Source organism: Myiozetetes cayanensis, unplaced genomic scaffold (assembly GCF_022539395.1).
Source record: "Myiozetetes cayanensis isolate MyiCay16 unplaced genomic scaffold, myiCay2020 scf9, whole genome shotgun sequence".
NCBI classification, from domain to species: Eukaryota; Metazoa; Chordata; class Aves; order Passeriformes; family Tyrannidae; genus Myiozetetes; species Myiozetetes cayanensis.
Genome location: NW_026088185.1, coordinates 21,710,508 through 21,734,229, shown reverse-complemented (window position 1 = coordinate 21,734,229; position 23,722 = coordinate 21,710,508). Strand labels below are relative to the sequence as shown.

General features: G+C 36.8%; 1 protein-coding gene across 4 annotated transcripts in view; it reads left to right on the top strand.

Moving 5' to 3' along the window:
- TANK (TRAF family member associated NFKB activator) overlaps positions 1 to 22,560 on the top strand; it is a 28,707-nt gene extending 6,147 nt beyond the window's left edge. For 3 of the 4 annotated variants that reach the window (XM_050339938.1, XM_050339940.1, XM_050339939.1), the window contains exons 3-9: positions 2,271 to 2,379; positions 3,224 to 3,336; positions 10,743 to 10,922; positions 12,232 to 12,308; positions 14,438 to 14,556; positions 16,176 to 16,756; positions 21,100 to 22,560. In XM_050339938.1, the coding sequence (XP_050195895.1) occupies positions 2,271 to 2,379; positions 3,224 to 3,336; positions 10,743 to 10,922; positions 12,232 to 12,308; positions 14,438 to 14,556; positions 16,176 to 16,756; positions 21,100 to 21,267 (1,347 nt within the window). In that variant the 3' untranslated portion in view covers positions 21,268 to 22,560. The remainder of the gene's footprint in view (positions 1 to 2,270; positions 2,380 to 3,223; positions 3,337 to 10,742; positions 10,923 to 12,231; positions 12,309 to 14,437; positions 14,557 to 16,175; positions 16,757 to 21,099) is intronic. The other variant, XM_050339941.1, reaches the window with a different exon arrangement.
- Positions 22,561 to 23,722: the final 1,162 nt, after the last annotated feature.

The following is a 23,722-nucleotide window of genomic DNA, read 5'->3' as shown; positions in this document are numbered from 1 at the left end:
CGTAGTCAGTGTCGAGTTATGGAAGCAGTAGTAGAACTGGGAGCAGGGAAGGGTCTGCTAGAGAATATTCTGATATCTGGGCCCAATCTTGCCGTCTCCTTGCATGACAAAACTAGCCAAGGCATTGCAGAACACATAACAAGTCAGTCATGTGTGCAATCATCCACTGTGCAGTCTGTCTCTATTCATAGTCTTGCAGCAGTGCTGCTGTAAATCTGTAGAGATTTCTATACATAACAGGCACAAGTAGTGTGATTTTTGTGCTGAAATTGCAACTAACTTAACAAAAGGCAAGATGTTTTAGAATGTTAAGGGTTCTTTTAAGTTCTATTTCCTATGATGAACAATTAACTATTTGAAGAAAAACTATTAAAGTTAATACTCCTGAGTCATCTAACAGTACGTGAAAGAAACTTCTGCCCAAGAAACAAGAGATTGAGTTCAAGATCAGATAGCCCTTCTAAAGTCTTTGCAAGAAAACTGGAGAAGTGTGACATCATAAGTGTTAAGTGAACTAAATGCTTGTAAGATTTCTCTATGCACTTTTACTGGTTCATAAATTAAAAATTAAAGCCTTTGATAAAGGATTACTACCAGTTTAAATCTTTGTCCTAATCAAACTTTAAAGAGATTAATTTTATGACTTCAAAAAAGAACAAAACTGTTTTTTCAAGAAAAATTGATACTGTAATTACTTGGGGGTTTTTTGTTTGTGTTGTTTGGGTTTTTTTTTAACAAAACTCCTGGCTTTTGAATGACCTTTATACAGTGCTTTACTCTAGCAACTTCCTCTGTTCATTGTGTGGCCTCCACACACTGTTGGATTGTCCACCATGCTGTTGTTAACAGTTTACTACTTAAGTTACCGATAGGCCACTTGTTTTGCCAGTCTCTAGAGCTGGGAGCCATGTCAAGCACACAGAAGCCAGAGTCATCTCGGCCAGATGGTGTTTGATACAGATGGATGGTTGGTTGTCATGCAGATCTTCTAGTTGGTAACTTGTTGCTGCCATCTGACTCAAGGAATAATTTGTGCACACTGGCTGTCAAAAGCATCTTCTCTTCTGTCTGTTTTAGCTGTCATGTCTGTGCTCTGTACAGAAGTGTTGACAAGACATTGCTGTTGTACATTTTCAATTTGGTTCTCAGTGATTTTTCTGCTTCATGAGGTCTCTTCTAGCTGCTGGAGTGTACTGCTCTTTGATCACTTTTTTTTTTTTCCTTTTAATAAACTCTTATAGTACAACTACTACCTGGACTTTTTAAATAAATTTTGCTTTTAGATTTTTTTCTGCCTGCTTTACAGACAAACACACTGGACAGTAGGAGGGTATGGTATTTAAATGTGGCTGAGATTTGAGAATTAGATAACAATATGAATAAACTTTGAAAGACATGAGAATAATGCCTAGTATTGTCCCAGGTGGTGACAGATGGTGACCTGTTCAGTAATTGACACATTCTTAATTTCAGAAAAAATCGGTGCATTCCTGAGCATTTTCTTATTGGGATTTTGCAAGTTTTCTTGATTGTTTTTAGCACAGCTCTAACTTCAGCATTTGGCATGTTCTAATGAAAGAATAGTTTTGAATATTAGCATCTTCCTATCACCTGGTCAGTTGTTCAATTAACGGACTGTCTAGCAATATTTATACACTTTGGTGAAAAATGAGCAGTATTATTAGAGACTGTATGGCCTGTTTATAGCAGGAGATGGAGTATAGGAGATACAGGATGGGACTGTTTGCTTGCCTTCCCCCCCGTCCCACTGATGTAGGGTAGAAAAACAAGTCCACTACGTTCGAAGAAACGGATGAAACTGTTCATAGGCAGTCAAAATTATTTACAGAATATCTGTTGTATGGAATAAGCAATGTTGTTTGTTTTGCCTTTTAAATCTTTTTAAAAGCTTTTTTGTTTAATTTTTTAGCAAATATGGAGGAAGAAAATTACTCCTTTCTATAGTTAAACTAACTGGCCAGCATTCTGAAGAATACTAAAATTTTAATTTTAAGCCTGACTTAAGAATCCTAACTTAAAAGTTACCCCTTACCACTGCGACAATTGAAACAGTTACAAAACTCAGGATTTATTTCCTATAATACCTTTTCTAATCAGTGCAGTCCCAAAAATATGGACTTGCCAAAGGTTTTCATGCAGAGGACCACAACTACACTTCTCTTTAAAATCAGAGCTGCTTTTTATATGCCAAGTAGGAGACCCCTAGTCAAAACAGTATAAGATTAATGCTAATTATATTGTATTTGCAGACAGAAAACTACATGCAGCAAATACGTGAACAGCAGGAAAAGATAGAGCTTCAAAACAGCATTATTGCAAAACTGAAATCACAGTTGGCTGCTCTGAATGCTAATAGAGGTATGTACTCCAGTTTGCACGTTATTGCTTTTTATGCTGTGTTGCTCTGACGAATAGTTCTGACTTTGTTTCTTCAGTTTTTACAATATACATATCTCAAATGAGTATCATACTTTTCTGTGAATGTGAGAGTTAACACAAATGTGCCATTTCAAGATCTATTTATAAAATGCAACACTTCTGGGGTCTCTCTTTATCCTCCTCAAGAAATGGTGAGATTTTCTTTAGAGGTAGAACCTGCTTACACTGAAGCCAATAAAAGTTATGAAAATATAGGTTCAAATCATTCAGTAGAATTACAAAAATGTTACATATTAATTTTACACTTATCTGTTAATAAGTTTGTCTCAGATTCTTCTAGATGTAAGTGCTATGATTGTATGTCTTTTATGTTAGATGGCTCTTGTGATGCTAATCTTATTGGATAACCTGATTTTATAAGCAGGTAATTCTCTTTCAAATCAAATAGTCATTGATGGATAATTTTTCACTGTTTGACTGTATTACACAAATAAGAGAAAAGAGTCAAAGTAACCATGTGTTAATCTGCCATGCTCATTAAATATTTATTCACACTAGCCTAACACTCCTGGTTTTCATAAATACTAGCAAAGTGGCTGACTTTTATTTTTAGGAGTACATGTACATCCTTTATTGCTGATTTAGTCTTACATTGTCTCCAAGCACTGAATTTGCCTTCTCTTGCTTATTTAATATGAAGGCTTGCTCAAAGAAAATAAAAGAGTTAATATAAGTAAGTCTAGCTTCACTGAATTTTACTTGTACTTATAAACTGGCTGTGAAAAATGCAGTGATAGTCGCCTTTTTTTTTTTGTAATTTAAGGTAGTGCACATCCCTACATTCTGATGCATGAAGACATTGAAACATTCAACTTACCTTTTAGCCAGCTCTCTGAAAAACTGAACATAGCAAAGCAAAGAGAAAAACTATTAAAGGTACGGTCACTTGCAATATATTTAATGTAAGTTCACATTTGTGCTGTGATTATACTATGAGACCCTAAGAGGTAAGTGAGATTTTTACTGGTCCCTTTGAGCTACACCTGAAGTGCATTAGTGTTGTGGTGCTGCAGTCTGTTTAGGTGAACCAAGCATCTACCTTTGATCCTTCACAGTGAAATTTCTGTTTGGCCATCAAGCTCCCTAGAATAGTTTTGACCATAAAGTAGGAACTTACTTGCTTATTTTTTTTTTTAATTTGCCAAAATCAGTGGTCAGAAAAGGGCTTTTTCTTTCTTACAAGATCATTTCACATTGCAACCAGTCTCTGTATTTTTGCAAGAAATGGAGAATCTGCACTCAAAGAGTGATGGAGTGGAAAGTGAACCATCCATTGCTCCAGATATGCTGCTGATTTGTTTGGGTTTTCTAAACAGCCAGGTTTAAGACAATGTCTCTTCTGCCTCTCTTCACTGAAGTAACACTGAGATTTTTACTACAGCCTATTGAGAGTAACAGGAATAAGAGTAAATCAATAGTGCAGAATATGACTTAAATGGATTTTACATACTAAGAAAAGACAGAGATGCATAAAGTTACATTGTTCTTATCCTGTCATTTCATGTTTTTTGAGAACAGTCTTGTAACATAAAATGTCTTATTTTTAAATATGAATCTCCGTAGCTCCATAGCAGAGACCCTGTAAGGGTTGTAAATAGACCCTTGTGTGAAATCAGGCATTATATTTAAAAAGAATCTATTTCAGGATTTATTTCCTAAACCTGAGGTACAAACAAATTAATTATGCTAAATTCACAGAAATTCCTTTTTTTATCAGAAGTGTTAATTGCAAAGTTAATTTTATTGATTGCTGGTGTTTGCTTAATTTTCCTGAAGGAATCTCATTTGAGACTAAGCCTTTGCAAACATTTTAAACATACCATTAGAAAATATATATATATATACACTCCTTTTCTATTTAAAAAAGTCTCTATATAATTTTTCTGCACTAGAATCTGTAATCACAAGATGCCATTTCCTTCAAATCTTTACATTTATTTGGATTAGAACACATTTGAAGGGTTAATTCTTTAATGGAACATCTTTACATATTTTTGCATTTCACTGTCTTGAGTTGGATAAAAATTATGCCTTACACTTGTGCATGAAGACCTGATCAAGTCTAATGTTTCATACTCTTGTTTCTGAATGCTTGCTGAAGAACAGTATTTGTAAGTAACTTAGTCAATAGAATGAGTAGGAGAAAGGAGAAGCTGCGTTATCTGCTTTTCTCATTGGCAAGCACTGAGATTATGTGAGCTGTACAGGAGATTACGTAGGCAGTGATTATAGACAGTGCATGAAAAGGTGCAATCGTTATTTCAGGAGCTGTTTTCTTAATGGAATGTACATTATTTGTCTTCATCTGCATATTTTTGTGTGTAGTCACTTACTGCAGCTACCTCTCAGCAATAGGTATTTCATCTGGATTTTTCTGCTTCTGTGCCATGAACAGAAATATTACTGATATAACTCCATGCAGAATCAACTAGACAGTCTTTCTGCATTTAAACCCAGGTACAATGCTATATAGATAAGGTCTTTTCAGAGGGGATGTGTAGGGATTCAAACCCATGCAAAGTTGGGTTGACCCAGCCTACTCTATGTTCCTGTTTGTAGGAATGTAGTAGCTCTCTTACTCTGTATTGAGGGCATGGAGCTTGAGGAAAAATGTTGACTGGACAAAAGCTGGCTTCTGCAGAGGCACTTGGGTATCTTTACACCATCCTTCTGATGCGAGGAGGACCCTAATGTTCGATATTGTGTCTAGTAAACTTGCAATAACCTGGCAAAAGGATACAAAGTTGTCCAGATGGCACAGCAGAGGCACACGCACTTCTACTGGCTCTGGCTGTGTCTTGGCCATGCCATTCATGAACTGGCTATAAGTAAGATACACAGCACTCTCTACACAAGTTCTCATTTTATTGAATAAACTCGGAGAAGAACCATATAACCCCAACTTCCTGTTGAAGATGATGGAAAATTAATTGAATTGTGTTAAATGCTTTGTATGCCTTTGTGGCAGCTGCCAATTTTTGTACTTCTTAAATGTAGAAGTTTTGATGTGCGAAGGATAAACAGCATGGAATGAATGTGTGAAACAAGTTGTGGAAAACTCAAGAGTTCCCATTTCTTTGCCTTTCTCAATAAATGAAGTAAAAGTGAAAAAACCCACAGAATAGGTAGTCAGCCAGTGGAAGTTCGTGCTTCAAGAGAAAACTGGACAACTTCATGCACAAAAAATCTGCTGAGAGTTAATAAATACATAGAAACTATTCCTAAGAAGATCTGGGAATTTATTAAAGGATGTATCATGAATGTCTCCTGTTTCCTTGTACTTTTTTTCCCCCTAAATATTATAATTTGACATCTGTTAGATCAAAAATCCATCATCCTCTCACTGGCCCAATATGGTTGTCTTATACCTAATTCAATAAAGTATTGGCTTTTTCAGGTATTGAAATTTGGAAGTTCAAATATTCTATGAGACTCTGTATTTTTCTAGTCATACTCCATCCACATTATGCTCTGAACCAAATAAATTATGCCTGCAGGCATTGTCCTTTACAGCCTCCTCAGAGTCTCTCCCATGGCTGGAGAGCCTGGATTTATAGATACCTTCTGAAACTGTCTTTTGCTAAGTTCAATGGAATTTTTCACTGGATTGTATTCTGTCCTGCAGTAAAGTGAATAGGAATCCTGAATTGATTGTAATAGGTACATGATTAGAGCTTAAATTTAAGAGGTTTAAGATGAGGGAGGGGCTGTCTTTTGTGTTTTTTCTGGTAGTTGGTCATACTTATGTATTTTATATGCTGTTCTCAAGTTCTGTTGCCTGTGTGTCATAAAATGTTTTAGGATTTTTTTTTGCACACATCTGTCTTCACTGAAAGAGGTGAGTGGATCAGATTAGCTTTTTGGTCAGTACCATATATAAACAAGATTAAGAGACTTTTTCAGTCACCTGCCTGAGAAGACTAAAGGGCCCTATATTGCTGCCTGGTTTTGAGACACTGGCTAGACTTTGAGTAGGAAGAATTTGTATCCGGTTACTCTCTCAGAGCCAAAGCTGCCCAGCAAACAGAAAACCTTAGAGATGAGACAATGTCAAGCTTCTACTTTTTAGAACAGAATTCTTATAAACTCAATAAAACATGAAGCTGAAGTCAACACCTGTGACAAGACAACATGCTCATGATCACATTTTCCTGGTTCAAGAATTTCAGTATTAAACACGGTGTGGAGTTTGTTCGTCAGAGTGTTTTGTGCCATGAAAAAGAGGAGAAAACTGTGTGTCAGGAATGAATGATGCATATGTTATACAAAATTGTTCATCCAGCAATAAATGTTTAGGTCTTCTTTTTTGTGCAGGACATAAACAGAGGAATGGCAGATGTATGGTAGTCATCTTTATGCTCTAAATTAAGGTCCTAAAACGACTTACATAACTAAGAGCAGCTATTGCAGCAGTCTTGCAGAGTTGCATGTTCCAGCCAATACCAGCTTCTCTGGTGTCGCTTTGCTTCCTATCTTTAATGCGAAGAAAGCTGTACTTGATTTTATGCTAGCTGACAATTTTATACACTTAGCTGTTATCTGCCACTGGTTTGATGTATACAGTAGGATTAGGCCCTGCTACCAGATGTAAAAAATTCTGGTATCAGTAGCCTTTTCTCCTATTGCTTCATCTGTTTAATCTATCTCTACCCAATAATAAAGAAGAGTTTGTGCATATACTGTTAAAAGTTACACTTGATATTCCTTAAGACCACTTACAGTTCACATCAGTTGAATAGTGTTTTTCCTTGAAACCATATGACCATTTGTTTGTTCTAGGAAGCCACTGAAACAGGTCATTATATCACACTTCAGGGAAAAATAAAAGGACCTGCCTTTGCTGCAGTACTGGTGACTAAGTGGTTGTGAAGCAGCTCTGCTGGAAAGGAGTTGGGATCTTGTTAAACAGCAAGCTGAGCGTGAGCCAGCAGCATATCCTAACAGAGAAGAAGGGCAACAACTTCCTGGGTTATATTAATGGGAGCACAGCTAACACACCCAGGGAAGTGAGTATCTCCCTCTGTTCAGTGTTCACTGGACTGCATCTAGAATACTACATCCAATTTGGGGACCTCTAGTACCGCAAAGACAAATTAGAGTTCAGGAGAGGCTCCACTGAGGGCTTCTCCCATGAGAAGAGGCTGTAGAAACTGAACTTGTCCAGCCTGGAGAAGAGATGGCTTCAGGGGAAGCTAATAGTTTTCCAATACCTACATCGAGGTTGCAGGCAGATGGAGCCAGGCTCTTAACAGTGGTGCATGGCAAGAGGATAAGAGACAATGGATAATTGAAACAGTAAAGGTTCAGACTGGACTTAGGGGAAAATATTTCACCGTGAGGACAGCCAGACATTGGAAAAGGTTGCCCAGAGAGGTTGTGCAGTCTCCATCTTTGGGGAATTCAAGACCGAACTGAGCAACCTGATCAAACATTGTAACTGACCCTGATTTGGTTAGAAGCTTGAGAACCCTTGAGGTCCCTTCCAAGTTCAATTATCCTCTGATCCTATAAAGCCTCTCCAAAAGAAAATATACTGATCTGTTCATAATACATATTTAACTACTTTGCTGGCAGCTAATACCAGCATGCTTAAAAGATCCAGTGTGTTGCAAAGTACTTAACTGAGCAGGTATGACCTGTGTGACATACTTATGAAGTTTATAAAACTTATAAAGCGTATGAAGCATTCGCTTTATAAACTTCAGGCAGTTTATAAGTGTTATCATGTCATTGCAAACCACCAAACTCAGTATTGGAAGCTGTAAGATTGTCAAGCTATAAACAGTTATATTATTGAAAGATCCTGAAAGGTTTTCCAGTGCTTTTCCTGGTATCCTAATGGTGGACAAAAATGTACTGTATCAGTATGTACTGATATGTCCTCATTGCAACATGTTGCAATGGTTCTTCTCATGTGGCTTTTCTCCTGCTTACTTAAATCTTGTCCTCACTTCCTGCAGGAGATACAGGAGAAATGGAAGAGAACTACTGGCCATTGCTGCAGTGGTTCCACTTATCTGAAGGCTTTTGAAAGCCCACACGGGAATTGGAGCTGTAATACTACCAAACATAAATTATGCTGTATCACATGCTCAGTGAAAGAGTTCTTTTACTGTCCTTAAGATACAGTTGTTCTTCAAGGGCATTATCTTTGATGAAAGCTTTTTCCTACATATTTGGATTTTGTCAGAAGAAAATTCAGGAGAAACTGTGTCCCCTGGCTTTTTTTAAATGCGAAGTGGGATTTGATCTGCCAGAAATGCAAAGTGTGGAAGAAAGGCTAGGATTAAGGAGTTTTGCTGTGATAACGTGCCATTTTTAGCCAGTACTTTGAAGTCACTGAGCAGAAGAGGCTTAATCTGGATCTCCGAGATACCACCCAAGTCTAGAGTTGCATTGAAGCTCTTACTGTAGGTTTACTATTCAAAGTCACAATTGAGACTAAAAACCAATGCTACAAAGCTATTTTTCTGCAGGTTTTTGTTTACTGTTTGTTGTTTTTGTTTTTTTTTCAATCCAGCTAGTATTACCTTTTGAGGCTAAAAACTTGTGTCAGCTACATGTACACACATCCACACTTAACCAGCTGGTGTCTTAGTGAATCAGCTCTGGACCCACCCCTGCATGGCTGTCATTGTCAAGTAGAGTAGCCCTACCTACCTACCTAATCTCCAAATGCACAACCTCACCCTATTTAACTTTCATTTGAAAACAAAACATGGTCTTGGAAAAGCACTTAGCTGCTTCTTTCCTCTTAACCTTGCCCTACCTGCCTACAGACTATCTCACTGCATTTCAGTTACACTCTTCTGAAAGAGTTAACTTTTGGGTGTACTTCTCTCACAGAGATAATCATGGGGCTTCAGGACACTTTTTGTGACACTTGATATGGCTCAGGATTAGGGTTTCTATAAATTTCATAAACTGACAACTAAAAGGTATTCATAGCAGCAGTTTTTAACTGTTGGTTGGTCTTGAAAATTTTTGCAAGTACTGTCTTTGAGCATATGAAAAAAATGTTTTGTTATTCTTCCAAAAAACCCACACACATAAAAATTCCATTAATTACTAGATGGATCATTAAAGTGAGGTCAGCCAGAGCTTTTTATTTCACAAATCTTTATGGGATTGAAATATTTGCAGTACAATCCTTGTGGAGGATGAGAGGCTGGAGAGCAGCCCTGCAGAAAGAGATCTGAGATTTGGGTTGAGGGCAAGTTAATATGAGTCAACAATATGCTCTGGCAGCGAAAAGGCCAAACTGGTCCTGGGGTTCATCAGGAAAAGCATCGCCAGCTGGTCAAGGGAGGTGTTTGTCCTGCTCTGCTCTGCGCTGGTGCAGCCTCACCTCGAGCACTGTGGTGAATTTTGGGTGCCACAAAACAAGAAGGACATCAAACTACCAGAGTGTGTCCAGAGGAGGGTGACCAAGATGGTGAAAGGTTTAAAGGGCAAGACTTATGAGGAGCAGCTGATGTCACTTGTTTGCTGAGCTCAGAAAGGAGAACCTGAGGGGTGACCTCACCCCAGTCTACAACTTCCTCAAGGGGGGCAGCAGATGGGGAGGTGCTGATCTCCTTTCTCTGGTGACTGATAATAGGACACGAGGAAACAGAATGAGGTTACGTCAGAGGAAGTTCAGGTTGGACATTAGGAAAAGGTTCTTCACTGAGGATTGTTGATTGCTGGAACAGGCTCTCCGTGGAAGCCAGTCATGGCACCAAACCTGTCAGAATTCAAAGACTGCCTGGACAACACTCTTAGTCATACGGTTTAGTTTTAGATAGTCCTGCGAGGAGCAGGGAGTTGGACTTGGACCTTATGGGTCCCTTCCAATTTGAGATGTTCTGTGATTCTATTATTGAGTTCTTGGGTTTGCTCAAAAATTAAGATAGCTGCAGAATTATCACCATCTTTGAAATGGTTTAAGATTGAAATTCATGAAATATTATTTTATGTGTTGTATTGTACATGCAAAATATATAAAATACTAATGTAAATTATACAGTAATTGAACTGTCTTTATTTTTTATAAACACTAATATGACTTTGAGAAATCCAGAAGATACAGTTGCTTTGAATAATCATCTATGAAAAGTTACATCTATGTGCAGTGGTAGAAGGCTTTTACTATCATTTTAAAAGTAATAATGTAATAAATAAGACTGACCCTTACTTATGTTGCAAAACCTTAATTTAGCTTATTCCAGACTGCTGAATAGTGCTAGTCCACAAGTCTCAGTTCTATTAATTGTCCTGGTGTTTCTAAAATTATTTTTTAGGAACAGTTAGAAAGTGAGAGCATGAAATTGAAGCAACTTGAGGACAAAAGCAATCAAAAGGAAAGGAAGCTTTTATCTGTTATTTCCAACCAAGAAGATAAAATAAGAAATCTGAAAAGCAAATTGAAAGAATTAAATGAAGCACAAAAGAGTATACAGATGCCAATGTATAAAAGGGAGGTAAGATAAGAAACCAAACAGAGATAAAATGAAAAAGACAAAACATTTGTAAACTCTTTCAAACATGAAATATTTGGAATTTATTCTAATTATTCTAATAAGCATATTTTAAATTTCAGCATTGTATAATTACTAGGAAATTGTCTGTGTATAAAGCACTCAGGGAATACCATTAAATACATATTGGTTGGTTTGTATGTTAATTATTTTATGTTATGTCTTTAAAATGTTCATATTTGTGAAAACTCCAGATTATAATTTCTGGTTTATAAATTTCAGCTGGAAGTTTTCACCAAGACTGAGTTGATTTCTTTCATTTTTATGCCACCCTGGTTTTGTTACAGAATAGCATCCAGAGTGCTGTTCTGTCATTGTGGGATAGCTAGAGTCATTGATGTGAATCTAACCATGTACACATATTTTAGCTAGCTAATTTAAAGTGAACACAGGTAAGAGTGGGAGCACAGCAACACATAAGTTGTTGCTATTAGATGTCCCAAGCACTGCTTAACTTACTATGGCAAGCACTTGTAAAACATGTTACTAAGTATAAGGCAGCTCAGATGTGTCTACAAGAGCTGCACTTGCCCTTCAGTGCAAGGTAAGACACACCTGTGGGCTATGGGTCTATGGTTATAAGCAATGTATCAGCTTATATAGATTTCTAAGCTTATACGGTTTATAAATCAGCTGATTTGGCAGGTGTGATCAAGTTCATGTCTGATTTGGAGCACATATGAACTACCCAGGCCATCTGGTAATGCAGCTCTAGTGGAACTACTGCTTAATGACTGGTTATTATAAAAACTTTCCTTAATACCTGGCAGATTTAAAACTATGTAATACTAGAGTGAACCACACGGTGGTAGTCAAAGTTAATAACTTATTTAAAAACCTGCTAGAGCTCCTGACATATTAGCTTGTGGTGTGTTCATTGAAAATTTCAGTGAATAAATTGATTTTTAAGAGCTAAAATATCTGGACACCTCACTAACAAGCTTATACAAAATACATAATCTTACCTTATACATGACTGAAAAGAATTACAATCAAGCAATATTCTTAGGACCAGTTCCCTTCAATGGAGTATGAGCAGAGGAATGCCACACTGCATTAACCTAAAAACTGTTAAACTGAAAATAGGAATTTCACACAAACATTAAAAAACTGGTTTTGTCATTTTTTGAATGTTTTGATAGCTTCCAGCAGGACTTAGGTGAAGGACCCCATGACATTTTTATTCATAGCAAGATGAAGCGCAAAGTTTATATGCTAATGTGTGCTCAATATTTTCATATTTTACTTCAAGGTGAAAAGTAAGAAAGGTGTTCCAGATAAGCCTGAATTATCTCTAGGGATCTCTGGTATTTCACCTATGCCTGAAAGGTAAATACTTTTGCAGCATTTCTTAAATTTGCTTTTGTCTTTTCTGTCATTAAATAAGGCCCTCTTTTCCACATAGTATCTTAAGAAATGGCTGGGGAGAAGTGGGGAGTGGGGAGCATCAGAGGTCGAAGATAATAAAGCCAGCAACTATGTGAAGTCATAGCTGGGGCTTTACAAGTATGTAGGGATAAACTGGGAGGAATTAAAGTAACCACTTGGTTCAGCAGGAGGTTAAACTCTGGAAATCAGAAACGGAGTTTGGATAAGCATTAACTCCTTTGCATTAACTCTCTTCAGGACAGGAATGTACAACCTTAATGGATTAACTGATGGCAGCACAGCAGAGAAGCCTGCTGTGCTGCCAAGAGGAGGTCTGATAGTCAGTATGAGGAAATAATTCTTGGCCTGATCCATCCTAAATGAGAGAGTTTGAAACTAGGTTTATCTGTAAGGTGAAACCAGTGAGCCCCTGCTGTGACCAAGGGACCAAAAGCAGTAGATTTCCTAAGCAAGCATTCCCTCTTCTGCCAGTGATTTTGGAAGAATATTGACCAAAGTCTTAGGTTCGCATTTTTCATTGGATAGGCAGTAATGCCACTTTTAACAATTATGCTGAGGTCAAGTAGAATATTTTGTAAAGTGAGCTTAGGGGAGTATTAAGGGATTAAATAGGGTAAATTCTTGCTGTCTCCTTATTCTCTTGCCCGTCACTCTCTTGACCACTCTCAGACATAGGCTAGGTGAAGTGCATGGATCTTTAATCTGGCTCACTACTCCTTTAGAATAAGAAGGAGAGGAAATAAGACTGTGATGTGAGAAAGATTTGTTTGTCTTTATTGATTTATATCTAAAAAATTAAAAAACTTTACCTGTCTTCTGTCTCCCTGCTCTCAAATAGCTCCCTTACTTTACTGTTTTCTTGGAAAGAGGTATGTGATTGGTAAGATTGCTAGTAATCTTACACTAGGAAGATTGTAATATCACAAATGTCTACCAAATTAAGCCTGCTTCATCTAATACTATGTATATTTTAAAGCTCTGATTAGAAACTCAAGTCTTTTATAATTTGTTATGTATTAAAACATCTGAAAAATTGTCAGAATGTGAATGTTAAAAGCAGCAACTTTAACTCCTTCTGCCGATCTTTTTTTCCAAAGAGATACAAATAGACATTTGTGAGACATTCTCTTCAAGAAGAGAAGCACAGCAGAAGTAGGAACACAGCCTGATTGCTATACAAATAAGCAATAAATGAAGTAAACTATTCTGTGGATTAAAGCAAAGTCCCTTTTGAGGTCTTTTGATACAAAGATGCAAAAGAGAACATAAATCAAACTTCACTTTTTCATTCTTAAAGTTAATTTTATAAAATTCATTATGTTTTGATTAGATAAATTACTCAGCAAGTTTATAGAAATTTCACAATGGAATTTCATGGATGCATCAATAACTGAAAAACAAAATGCCTTTGGACAAATAAACTCACATCAGCATGAACTATTTTTACCATTCTCAGTGCAGATAACTAAATATCAGATGGCCATATGATACTCTGGAAAAGATATAATAAAATAAATCCCTCAAAATAAAAGGAAAATTCATATGGTATTGTATAAAACAGAGAGGGAATGAGTTCACGAGCCCCTCTCCAAAATGCAAGGTAGACAGAAATGGAAAGAACAGTAACAAATGCTTATGTGTTCCTTCTTCTGCAAAGTCTGAAGTGCACAGACAACAACAGAAAACAATGTTCATAGTGGCAGAATCTTATTTTTCCAAGAATGAGGTGGAAACAGTACCCATGGGAAAGATAAACTGTTCCACAAAATACCTGAGGGAAATGAAAGAAATATAAAGGCTGGATATCTGGGGGCAGTCCTTGCAGAGTCAGTTCTTAAGTTCAAATATATGTGTGCATTATATGACTAAACAGCTCTTTGATAACATTTTCTTTTCCTTTTTCTGCTTGCTTTTATGAGGAGAACAAAAATATGTATACATATGTTGAGGAACAAGATCTCCAAGAAAAGTAGCTTATACTATTGCTTTTCTCTGGTTTCTGGGTGTGACTAGATTAAAGGTCACAAGCTGAATTGGTTGACTCTTGATTTACAATTTTGATCTTCCAGAGAGAATCTAGAGACTATTTTCCAGGACATGAAAGAAGAGTGTCATCGAATATGTATGCTAGCCAAAGAACAAACAGACCAACTGATTAAATTTAAGATAAAGCCAGAACCTGAAACTGGTAATATCATACTTAAGCTCTTATTGTGATTCAACTGTTTGAAAGCTTTGCTTTATATTTGAAAATACTGCAAATTACACATACATAGAAGTACTTCCACTGTTTACCATCTGCCTTTTTCAAGTCTGTTCACATGGTGCTCAGTATTTCACCAAGAAAAAGCACCGCCAGTTTTGGCATTCTATGACGAATGCTCCAAATCACATGCTATAAAAGACAGTCATCACATCAATGGCTCTTGTAATTGTTTTGTCCCTTGGAGTGAGAGGCAGGCACTTACTACATGTGATATCCCATCATACTGTGTGAATGACAGCACTTGCTTGCTTTTAATTTAGCTGTCAGTTCAAAAGATGTCTGTTATGAATGTCTCTGGCCCCATATCTGTTAGAGGAAAACTGCTGGACTGAGGACAGTCAGAGAACTTACTTTCTAGACTTACTTGTGCAGACTTTTGAATACTGTTTTGTTATATGGGACAAGAGCTTAATCCAACACTTCCTGAAAACAAAAGAAAGGCTTGATTTTTGTTGCAGCAGTAAGAGATCCTGGATATCCAGGTCTCCTAATGCTTAAGTTTAATATAATGTAAACTGTGGATATTCTCTAGTAGTTTTTCGAATAGTAGGATCAGACTCTTAAGTGATTTCAATAAACACCTGCCAAACTCACACAAACTCAGTTGATGCAAAATATGCTGATTTCAGCGCTTTCTTTTAATTTAGGCCATCCATTACTGATGTTTTGTTACATGAAGTGCTAACATGTATCTTGTGGCTTCAAATTACTACGTCTGAACTGTATTGTTATATACGTTAATAACTTTCTTATTTGGGGGTGGAAATTTTGGAGGATGCGTATTTGGCAACTTACTTCAGGATGGTTTTGGTTTTCCTAAAGAAGTGCCTAACTCAACAGTGTGAAAAGCTATACATGATATAGATTTAATCTATTTGATTTTTGTTACTTCTATGTTCCACTTTACTGCAATATCTGAGTGATCTTAGAAGGGTGCTGTACAGTCCATGTGTACTGAAGTTATTATCTCACCTGATTAGGATTAACCATGTACATTATTATCATTTTTGTTAATAAAGTGCTGAAAGCGAAGGGAGAATTCTCAAAACAAGTGAAAATATGGTCCCATTTTTGAATAGTTATTCAGTTTAAATATTTAACTAATTTGGAAACCAGTGGGAGTTTGGTACCTGAATACCTTCTAAAATCGTGCTCATGGTGCCTAGCATGTTCTTGGCACTGTGTGAAATGGTTTGGGTTCCAGCTTCTATTTCTGCCAGAACACTTCAGTAAATATATGCAAGTATGTGTTAAGAGTATGGGACAACATAATTTTCAATAAAATGAAAATGTTTGTACCCGTAAATCGAACAGAAATAGAATTACTAGAACATAATTATTTCCTTTTATTCTGTTCTGATAGTTTTTGTGTCAGAGCTCATTTGTAAAAGAGAATTCAATCTGATTTTAAAGAGAAAAAAGTAACAGTTAAAAAAACCAAGAAGATCAAAAACCCCTCAGGAAAAATATCCCCAACACCACATCTTTAATAACTGTACTTCAATGGACTATTTAATGTTTTCTTCATTCTTTCTTCACAGAAATACAGTTTTCCATGCCGATACAGTGTACTGATAAAACTGATGAACAAGCAGAAGAGCTTTTTAAGCCTCGGGTTATAAAGGATATAAATAGAGGTGCATCATGCATCACATCTATCACACCAAGAGGAGTGGGCCAAGATGAGGACAACAACTCTGTAGAATCACTTTCTAAATTTAATGTCAAGTTTCCACCTACAGACAATGACTCTGCTTTCTTGCAGAGCACTCAGGAAAAACCAACAGTTTCTTGTACCGGTATAGCTGAAAACATGCTTCAAGATCATCATTTTAACCTGGAGCACAGAGACCGTGCTGCTAACCTCAGTAAACTGGAACCTAACTCATTTGAAGCTCATGGTATTGATCTCATGACCTCAGCTTTACAAAGCTTAACTACTGTTGACAAAACAAACCCCTCAGATCATGCAAACGTGCCTATAGAAAATATTCATGAAATACCATGTTTAAAAACAACAGACAGTGGTTTCACGTTTGTACCTAAGCACACAAACCAGAGTGTACCTGAAGCAATTTTTTCTTTAGAAGCTGCGGGAACAACCGTCAGAGGTCCTCATCAGGTATCTATCTATGAATAGTGTACATTTCAAAAATTGGTAATGATTCAGACACACACTTTGCAAAGAGCTTTGAGACAGGATTAATATATTCTATATTCATCAGTCTATTTTTAAAGACAATATCTCTTGTTAGTTCTTCTTCCTAATACTGGTATACGTATACAAGTCGCTTTTCCAGTGAAAGGGCAGGAATTTAAGCAGACACAGGCACTGGATGCTAGTACAAATTTCAGTGCATCTTGATATTAATTGCTTCTATATCTATTTCAAAGCTGTCATTAATCCTAAGTTACCCTCTAGATTGCTTTCCTTCTACCCTTGATCTCAGTTGAATAGGGCACAAATTTGTTTTAATTGTTTTTCATGTACAGCAGAAAATATGAAAAATGGACTAATTAAAAAGCTGAACAGATAAATACTTCCACTATGCTACTTATTATCTCAATCTGAAGTATAAACAACACTCTATTCCTCCCCTCTAAGAAAACTTAAATTATTTCATCGTAGGAGGAAAGCATTTTTTCAAATGAAGGAAAGTTCACTAAAATACTTTATTTTAGGTTTATGTAGGTAAGTTGGGCTTGAATTTCAGTTATAGTTTGAAGTCCACGGGAACTTCTGAAAACAAGGCCCAGTTGCTGTAATGCTGAAAAACATTTTGGCAGGTTCTGACACTCACAACTCTGAATACGTTGCTTCTCTTGTGTAACATCCTGTCTCAGCTGGAAGCTGGCAAAATTATGGAGCTTTATAGACTGATTTGGTTGGTTGGTTGGTTAGTTGGTTTTTTCTGTGGCTTTTCTCGCACCTTGTGAAAGGACAGATTTTCAAGAATAAGCAAATAGTGATATTTAGGAATTCTCTGAGCCTGGATTTCACATATTTTTTACTATTTACATTGATGTAGTTTTGTGTTCTTTTCTAGTGACGAGGTAGGTGCAGCAGAAGAGCTTTACATCTCCATTTGGCCACTGCATAACATGCAAAACTAGCATGTGGAAAGTGTCTGTAGGACGTGATAGCTTTGATATTTTCTTCTCCTAAAATTTACCCAGTCTAGTTTAATTTTCTATCACAAACAAGTTTTGCGTGAAAATTTTAAAGCATGAAAAGTTTGCTGTTCTTCATCATATTTTAAGCTATAAGCCTGATTTTTCAAAAGGTATTTTAAATATCTATTTGTAATATAGGAGATCTCAATTCTATACTAACTTATTAATCACAGCTCTTGTTGTTCTTTATTTTTCATTGGGTCCTCATTCAAGTTGCGACTGAGTTAAACAAATTAAAACATTTACTTTATTGCCAGCAGAATTGCAGTGGAGCTGTGAAGCATTCACTCCATTGCTTGTTACTATCCTCTTTTCCTGTATTCACTCTCCAGCTTGTTCTTTTAGTAGTTAGTATGTGTATTCGTTTTTCAATAGATGGCACCCTGCATTGTACATTACAGCAAGTGAAACAGCTGGTGTGTGGTTATAAATTGATAGAGGAGTATGCAGCTTAAAAAGTACAGAACAGTGGTTGAATAGCAATAAGCCTTTGATCATTGGTATTTCTACAAAATAAGGAAATTAATTTGGAGCCATCATTTAAAATGTGAATGATATACTTCGTGGAGAAAAATTTACTAATGCTAACACTCAGAGAAAAAGAAAGCTAATGGTGAACTGTTTCAGTATTTGTAAGTGATATCTACAATAGCACTGCATTGATTAAAATGTTATATCTACAAGCTTGTTCGATACAAGCCAATATTACTTTAGAATCCATTAAATGTACATCTGTGTATGTCAATATTTAAAGATCCATCACCTTTATTCAGCAGCATTCAAAATAGGTTTTAAAACATTTTTCCCAGTGAATTGGACTCAACTCTAGAGATTTTTTCTGATTGTTAATTGTACTAATGAATTGATTCACAGATAATATATATGTAGATTAAAATACTAATTTTTTTTAAAAGTTACTTGTATACATGCCCTTTCCATTGTGTTAACCTTAGCAAAATTTATGTATAAACTTGTTCTTGGTATTTTTACCACCTTTCTGAGGGTAGTTATGCTGCTTACAGCTTCTATCATCCCTTCCAGTGGTGAAGCTCCAATAGGAAGGAATAACATACCTCTTTTTTTTTCCTAGCGTAGATAAAACTTTCAAGTATTTACTACATATGTTAACTTATAAAATGGAAAACCCCATAAATGCAGTAGATTTGGCAACAGTAAGTTCTTGGAACTGTTCTCAGTTGGTGTAATAAATTTAGCTCTTTCCTTCTATGTGGATACTAAATCTAAAAACTCAGTACTGTTTTCTTAGGATGTAATTTAAAAAAAAAAAAAACGTGACTGAAAAGAGCAGCAGATTAAAATAGACGTGGATATTAGTGAACCTAGGATTTTACAGGCTACATTTAACTGAGACTTTCATATAGATGCACGTGTTTATCTGTATTTATCTGCAGTTTGAGGGGGTTGTTTTCACCAGAAATATTACTAAGTATGTTCATGATTTTAAAAGCAAATCAGTAGTCTAATAATCTTAATCTGAATATTGATGTTTTTTAAATGGAACACCTGCTTAAATAGTTCCCCTATTCTGAAAATGATTTTAAGTGCATGCTTAGCACTCAAAGAAAGAAATGGAAGTTGAGTGCCTGCATCTGTGGGTTGCTGTATGAGTACCTCCCCTTGTAGTGCTTCCAAGATGAGAAATAGTACTTTTACAATATTATTTTATCTTTTTTTTCAAATTATGCTTTACATCATAAGATATCGGAAACAAGTAATTCTAAACACATTTATGTGGTGTGTTTAAGTGTGTTAACTTATGTTTAAGTGTGTCAGTGTCTAGATAGATTTAATATGCAATTTACACCAGCAACATACAATAAGTAGACTCTTTGAGCTGAAAAAAAAGCGGTGTGATTGCACTTAATTACTAATTAGTCAATTTAATTATATGGATTGCTGACCATAATGAAAGACAGTAAGTCTGCTATTGCTATGTGATAAGCTAAACACTGTTTAAATACCGAATAGGCAGGAAATTGACTCCCAAGAAGTTTAGGGTGGTTTAAAAAGAAGGTTTAAGCACAGTGAAAGCCAGATTAGTTGTACAGAGGGTTACCATGGGAGGAATAAAGAATAGATTCTAACTATTTGACATGATGAAATTGGAAGAGCCGAAAATTAAAAATCTTGAGTAAGTATCAGTAGCAAGAAATTTAAAACTTCTAAAGAAACTGCTTTCTAAAGTATTCTTGCTTGCCTTTCCATGTGCGAGTGAAGCAAGAGGGAAGAAAACTGAGCCAAAAAAAACCCTGTAGGGCGCTCTTCTCTTCTAGGTTCCATCCCCACATAGAGCTCATACCAGCTTGCTGCCATTCTGTCTACTTTGCAGTCACAGCAGTATGCATTTGGTTTTCAGTTTACTCAAAACCTAATTGTCCTGGCCATATAACGTAACTATTTATTTGATCTTGTGTTGCTAATATTAAAGTAATGACACTGAGTTTTTAACTTTACTTTGAAAACTGATGGAAGACTTTTTGGTTCCTAGTTAGTATGATTCTAAACAGTGCACACTTAGTCTCCAGACTTAAGTGCCTTGAATCCCAATGTCAGATAAACAGACTTGCTGGCTTTAACTAACTAACTCAGGGACCAAGAGCAATGCAGCTGCTGAACCCAATACAGTATAGTTTACAGAGTTGCCTGAATGCATGGATATATATTCAGATGATCCCAGCAAGTTTGATGCTGCCATGGCAAAAGGAATCCCAAACCCGATTATCTGAGACACATTTATACTAAAAGACAGTCAGAGCAAATAAGTACCTTAAGCCACATGATATTGCTATAATAATTTTGTAAGTAAACTGAAAGCAAGTTATGTGTCAATAAGAATGGAGATAAAGTATGAATCGTATTAACTCTGTACAAGAAACATTTTATTCTAAGGTAAAAATGTATTTTCTCATTTCTGTTGAATGGCTGTTGTGTCCTATGACTTCTACAGTAAAATACTGAAATACAAAGTTAAAGAAAAGCTTTAATATATATTAGACTGGTATTACAGACTATTGCTGATAGCAATATTTATCGTTAATAGACACCAAGGTGTTTTAAGTATTTGCAAGGATAATGTGCTTACAGAACTTAAAAAACCTAAGTCCTGTCTTGTTTTTTTTTAAATGAGAACCCTTTAGTTAATGTCTCTGGTGAGGCAGGTGTAAAGGATACCTAGTTTAAAGAGATAGGTTTTTTTATATAAATATAAGCTACAGCATAATGTAAACCACATTGTAAACCACAGCAATAATAATTTTCTGTTTCTTTTAGCTCATTTGGCAGCCTCAAGACAATGATTTGCTGGCACAAGCATATGCAGACTCTGAACTGAATCAGTGTGGAATATGTGAATTCTGTCGAGAAATTTTCCCACCATCTCCAACATCTAAGGAAGATTTTCTTCGTCATCTGAATTCCCACTTTAAAGTACAGTCTTAATGTATGAGAATTCAATGGTTCACTGGTTTTGCATACTTTTTTTTATTCAATAGATACGCTAAGAATTTAAGAATTAAGACTTCTTGTAACAAGAACTCATGACTGAAATTATTTGTCAGATAAGCACATTTTTAGTTGTTTTTTGACAAGGTAAAATGAAACTAAGTCACTCAGTACTGTAATGCACATTATTGCTTGTTATGCTTCCGTATTAACTTCAAGAGTGATGTCAAACACTTTTTTTCCAAATTAATCTTTGCCTGATAGGTCCAAAGTCATGATTATATTTATGAGTATAGACTTGCAGGATTAATGCCTTAATATGACTTGCAAAACTGGTGTATTTTCACAGTATCCAATTATGTGATTATGTTCCCCTTGAAATAAACAGGAAGAGAAGTAGGCTCTCATTTTTTATTTCTTTTATAAAATTTCCAATTTTAACTTCAAATAGTTAACCTCCTAATTCAGATTCTTATAAAATTATCATGGTAACCTAATGCCAGGCATGCCAAAATTAGAATAGCCTTGTTCACTAGTAACGTAAATGAATGGCTGACTTTTCCAGAACAACTGTTTACTAGAGAGAGTAATCAAAAACAGCACATAAATGATCTTTTTTTCAAAATGTAACAGTACTGATTTTATGAATATCTGTTACATGTTATTAAAAAAAAAAATACTTGTCTTGTTTGCGTACCTTTCTAGCATTAATAATTACTAAAAATGCTTTCAGGAAAAGGATTATATTAGTATGAAGGATAGAAAAGGTTAAACTTTCCCTAAAATTAATAGTACCAAAGATTATTTGCCTTTTCTTCTGGTCTGCTATGAATGCTATCACTCAAGTCTGGTGCAGACTAGAAAGCAAAGGCAAAAACCTAATCATCCAAATCTCAGTGACTTCATTTTTAATGTGAATATGCTTAGCGGCTTTCTCAATGCAATTAAAATTTGTGTTTAGTTGAAACATTGCAGTCTGATAAAGTTTGCACATTTTTTGGATTTCTTGATATCAAAAAGTAGGGGGGTACCAAATATTTTAAATTAATGATAAAGGTTGCTTGCTTTTTGTATTTGAACTGAATATGGGGTTTAGTCCTGATATTTGATAATTAGCATTAAGATTTTCATAGCAGCAAAGCACAACACTTTCTCTTTCTGGAAGAATTAATACCTGCATAATTTTAAAAAATGGATTTTTGGGCAATTATTTTCTCTATTTTAAACATGTCATGTTTGTGATGGGCTGTCAACAGAGTGTACTGTAATAAACAGTGCATGTCTGCTACATGACCTGGAGAAAGAGTTTGTTACTGTTCAGAGCTGTATACCCCCGCCGGTCGCCAGCGCTGGAGAGGCGATGTTCGGGCCTGGACTCGCCGTGCGGAGTGTGAAGTACCTCCCCAGAGAGCACGGCTGGGAGTGGTTCCCGGGAGAGGCAGAAGTTTCAGGCTTGGGAGGAGAGAAGGGGATTCGCACATCTCCGTCCAGCCCGACACATAACACTGACTCGTCCTCTCAACCGTGAAATTCGAGCTCAGAAGCTCACGTTATTAAGAGATGAACAAACTGCGAATCACCTTTGAAGAAAATAAAGTCATCTGTTTTTCGCCCCCGCCCTCCAAGCGCGGATGCGTTTTCCCCAAGAGCCCTTATGCTGGCAGAGCAGGGAGCCCTGCTCCGAGCCCGAGTCCCCGCACGGGGCCACGGCTTTTGTTGCTGGAGGCGGCCTGGAGTCCCCTGCAGCCCGGGCAGAGCGGAGAGGGCGGGAGGAAGTGGAGAGAACACGGCTGACCAAAGTTGCGCCGTCCAGCAGAACCCAATCCATCTCCCACTGTGAGAGCTCCTGCCTGGTGCGGTGTCTTAGGAAGCTGTTTAATCCTGCGTGCGTAAAACTGTTGCTGCCTGAGGGCATCCAGATAGGCTCACCGATCAGACCACTGCGAGGGGCACCAGTCTAGTTTTTAAATAAATAAATAAATAAATAAATAAATAAATAAATATCACGCAAAGCAGTTGTGAGCGACTCGAAGTGGGAGGCGAGTGCAGTCCCTGAGTGGGCCCCATTTATGCAGCTTTCCTGGAGGAGGCTGCTGCTGCCAGCACGGACATCTGCTTTATTACACTCACCAGAGGAGGCTCAGTATTCCTCCCCTCCGCTCCCTCTTCCACACGAGAGGAGGTTGAATCCAAATGGGAAGTAAAATTTCATTAAAAAGATTAAATATGGTGGAAGGAGCTTGAGAGGACAGAAAGAGCAGGAAATTCGTGCCAAGATGTACTACCGAATGCCTCCTCCCTCGGGACCAGCGGAGCCCCTACCGGGGCAGCCCTGGGGCTGGAGCAGTTTCAGGGCTCCCGTATGAGTTGACTTGTCACCCCGCCCCGCGCTGACGGAGCGCCACGCGTGAACCCCCCCTGCTTACAGCCAGCGTTCGCGCGAGCGCTAGCG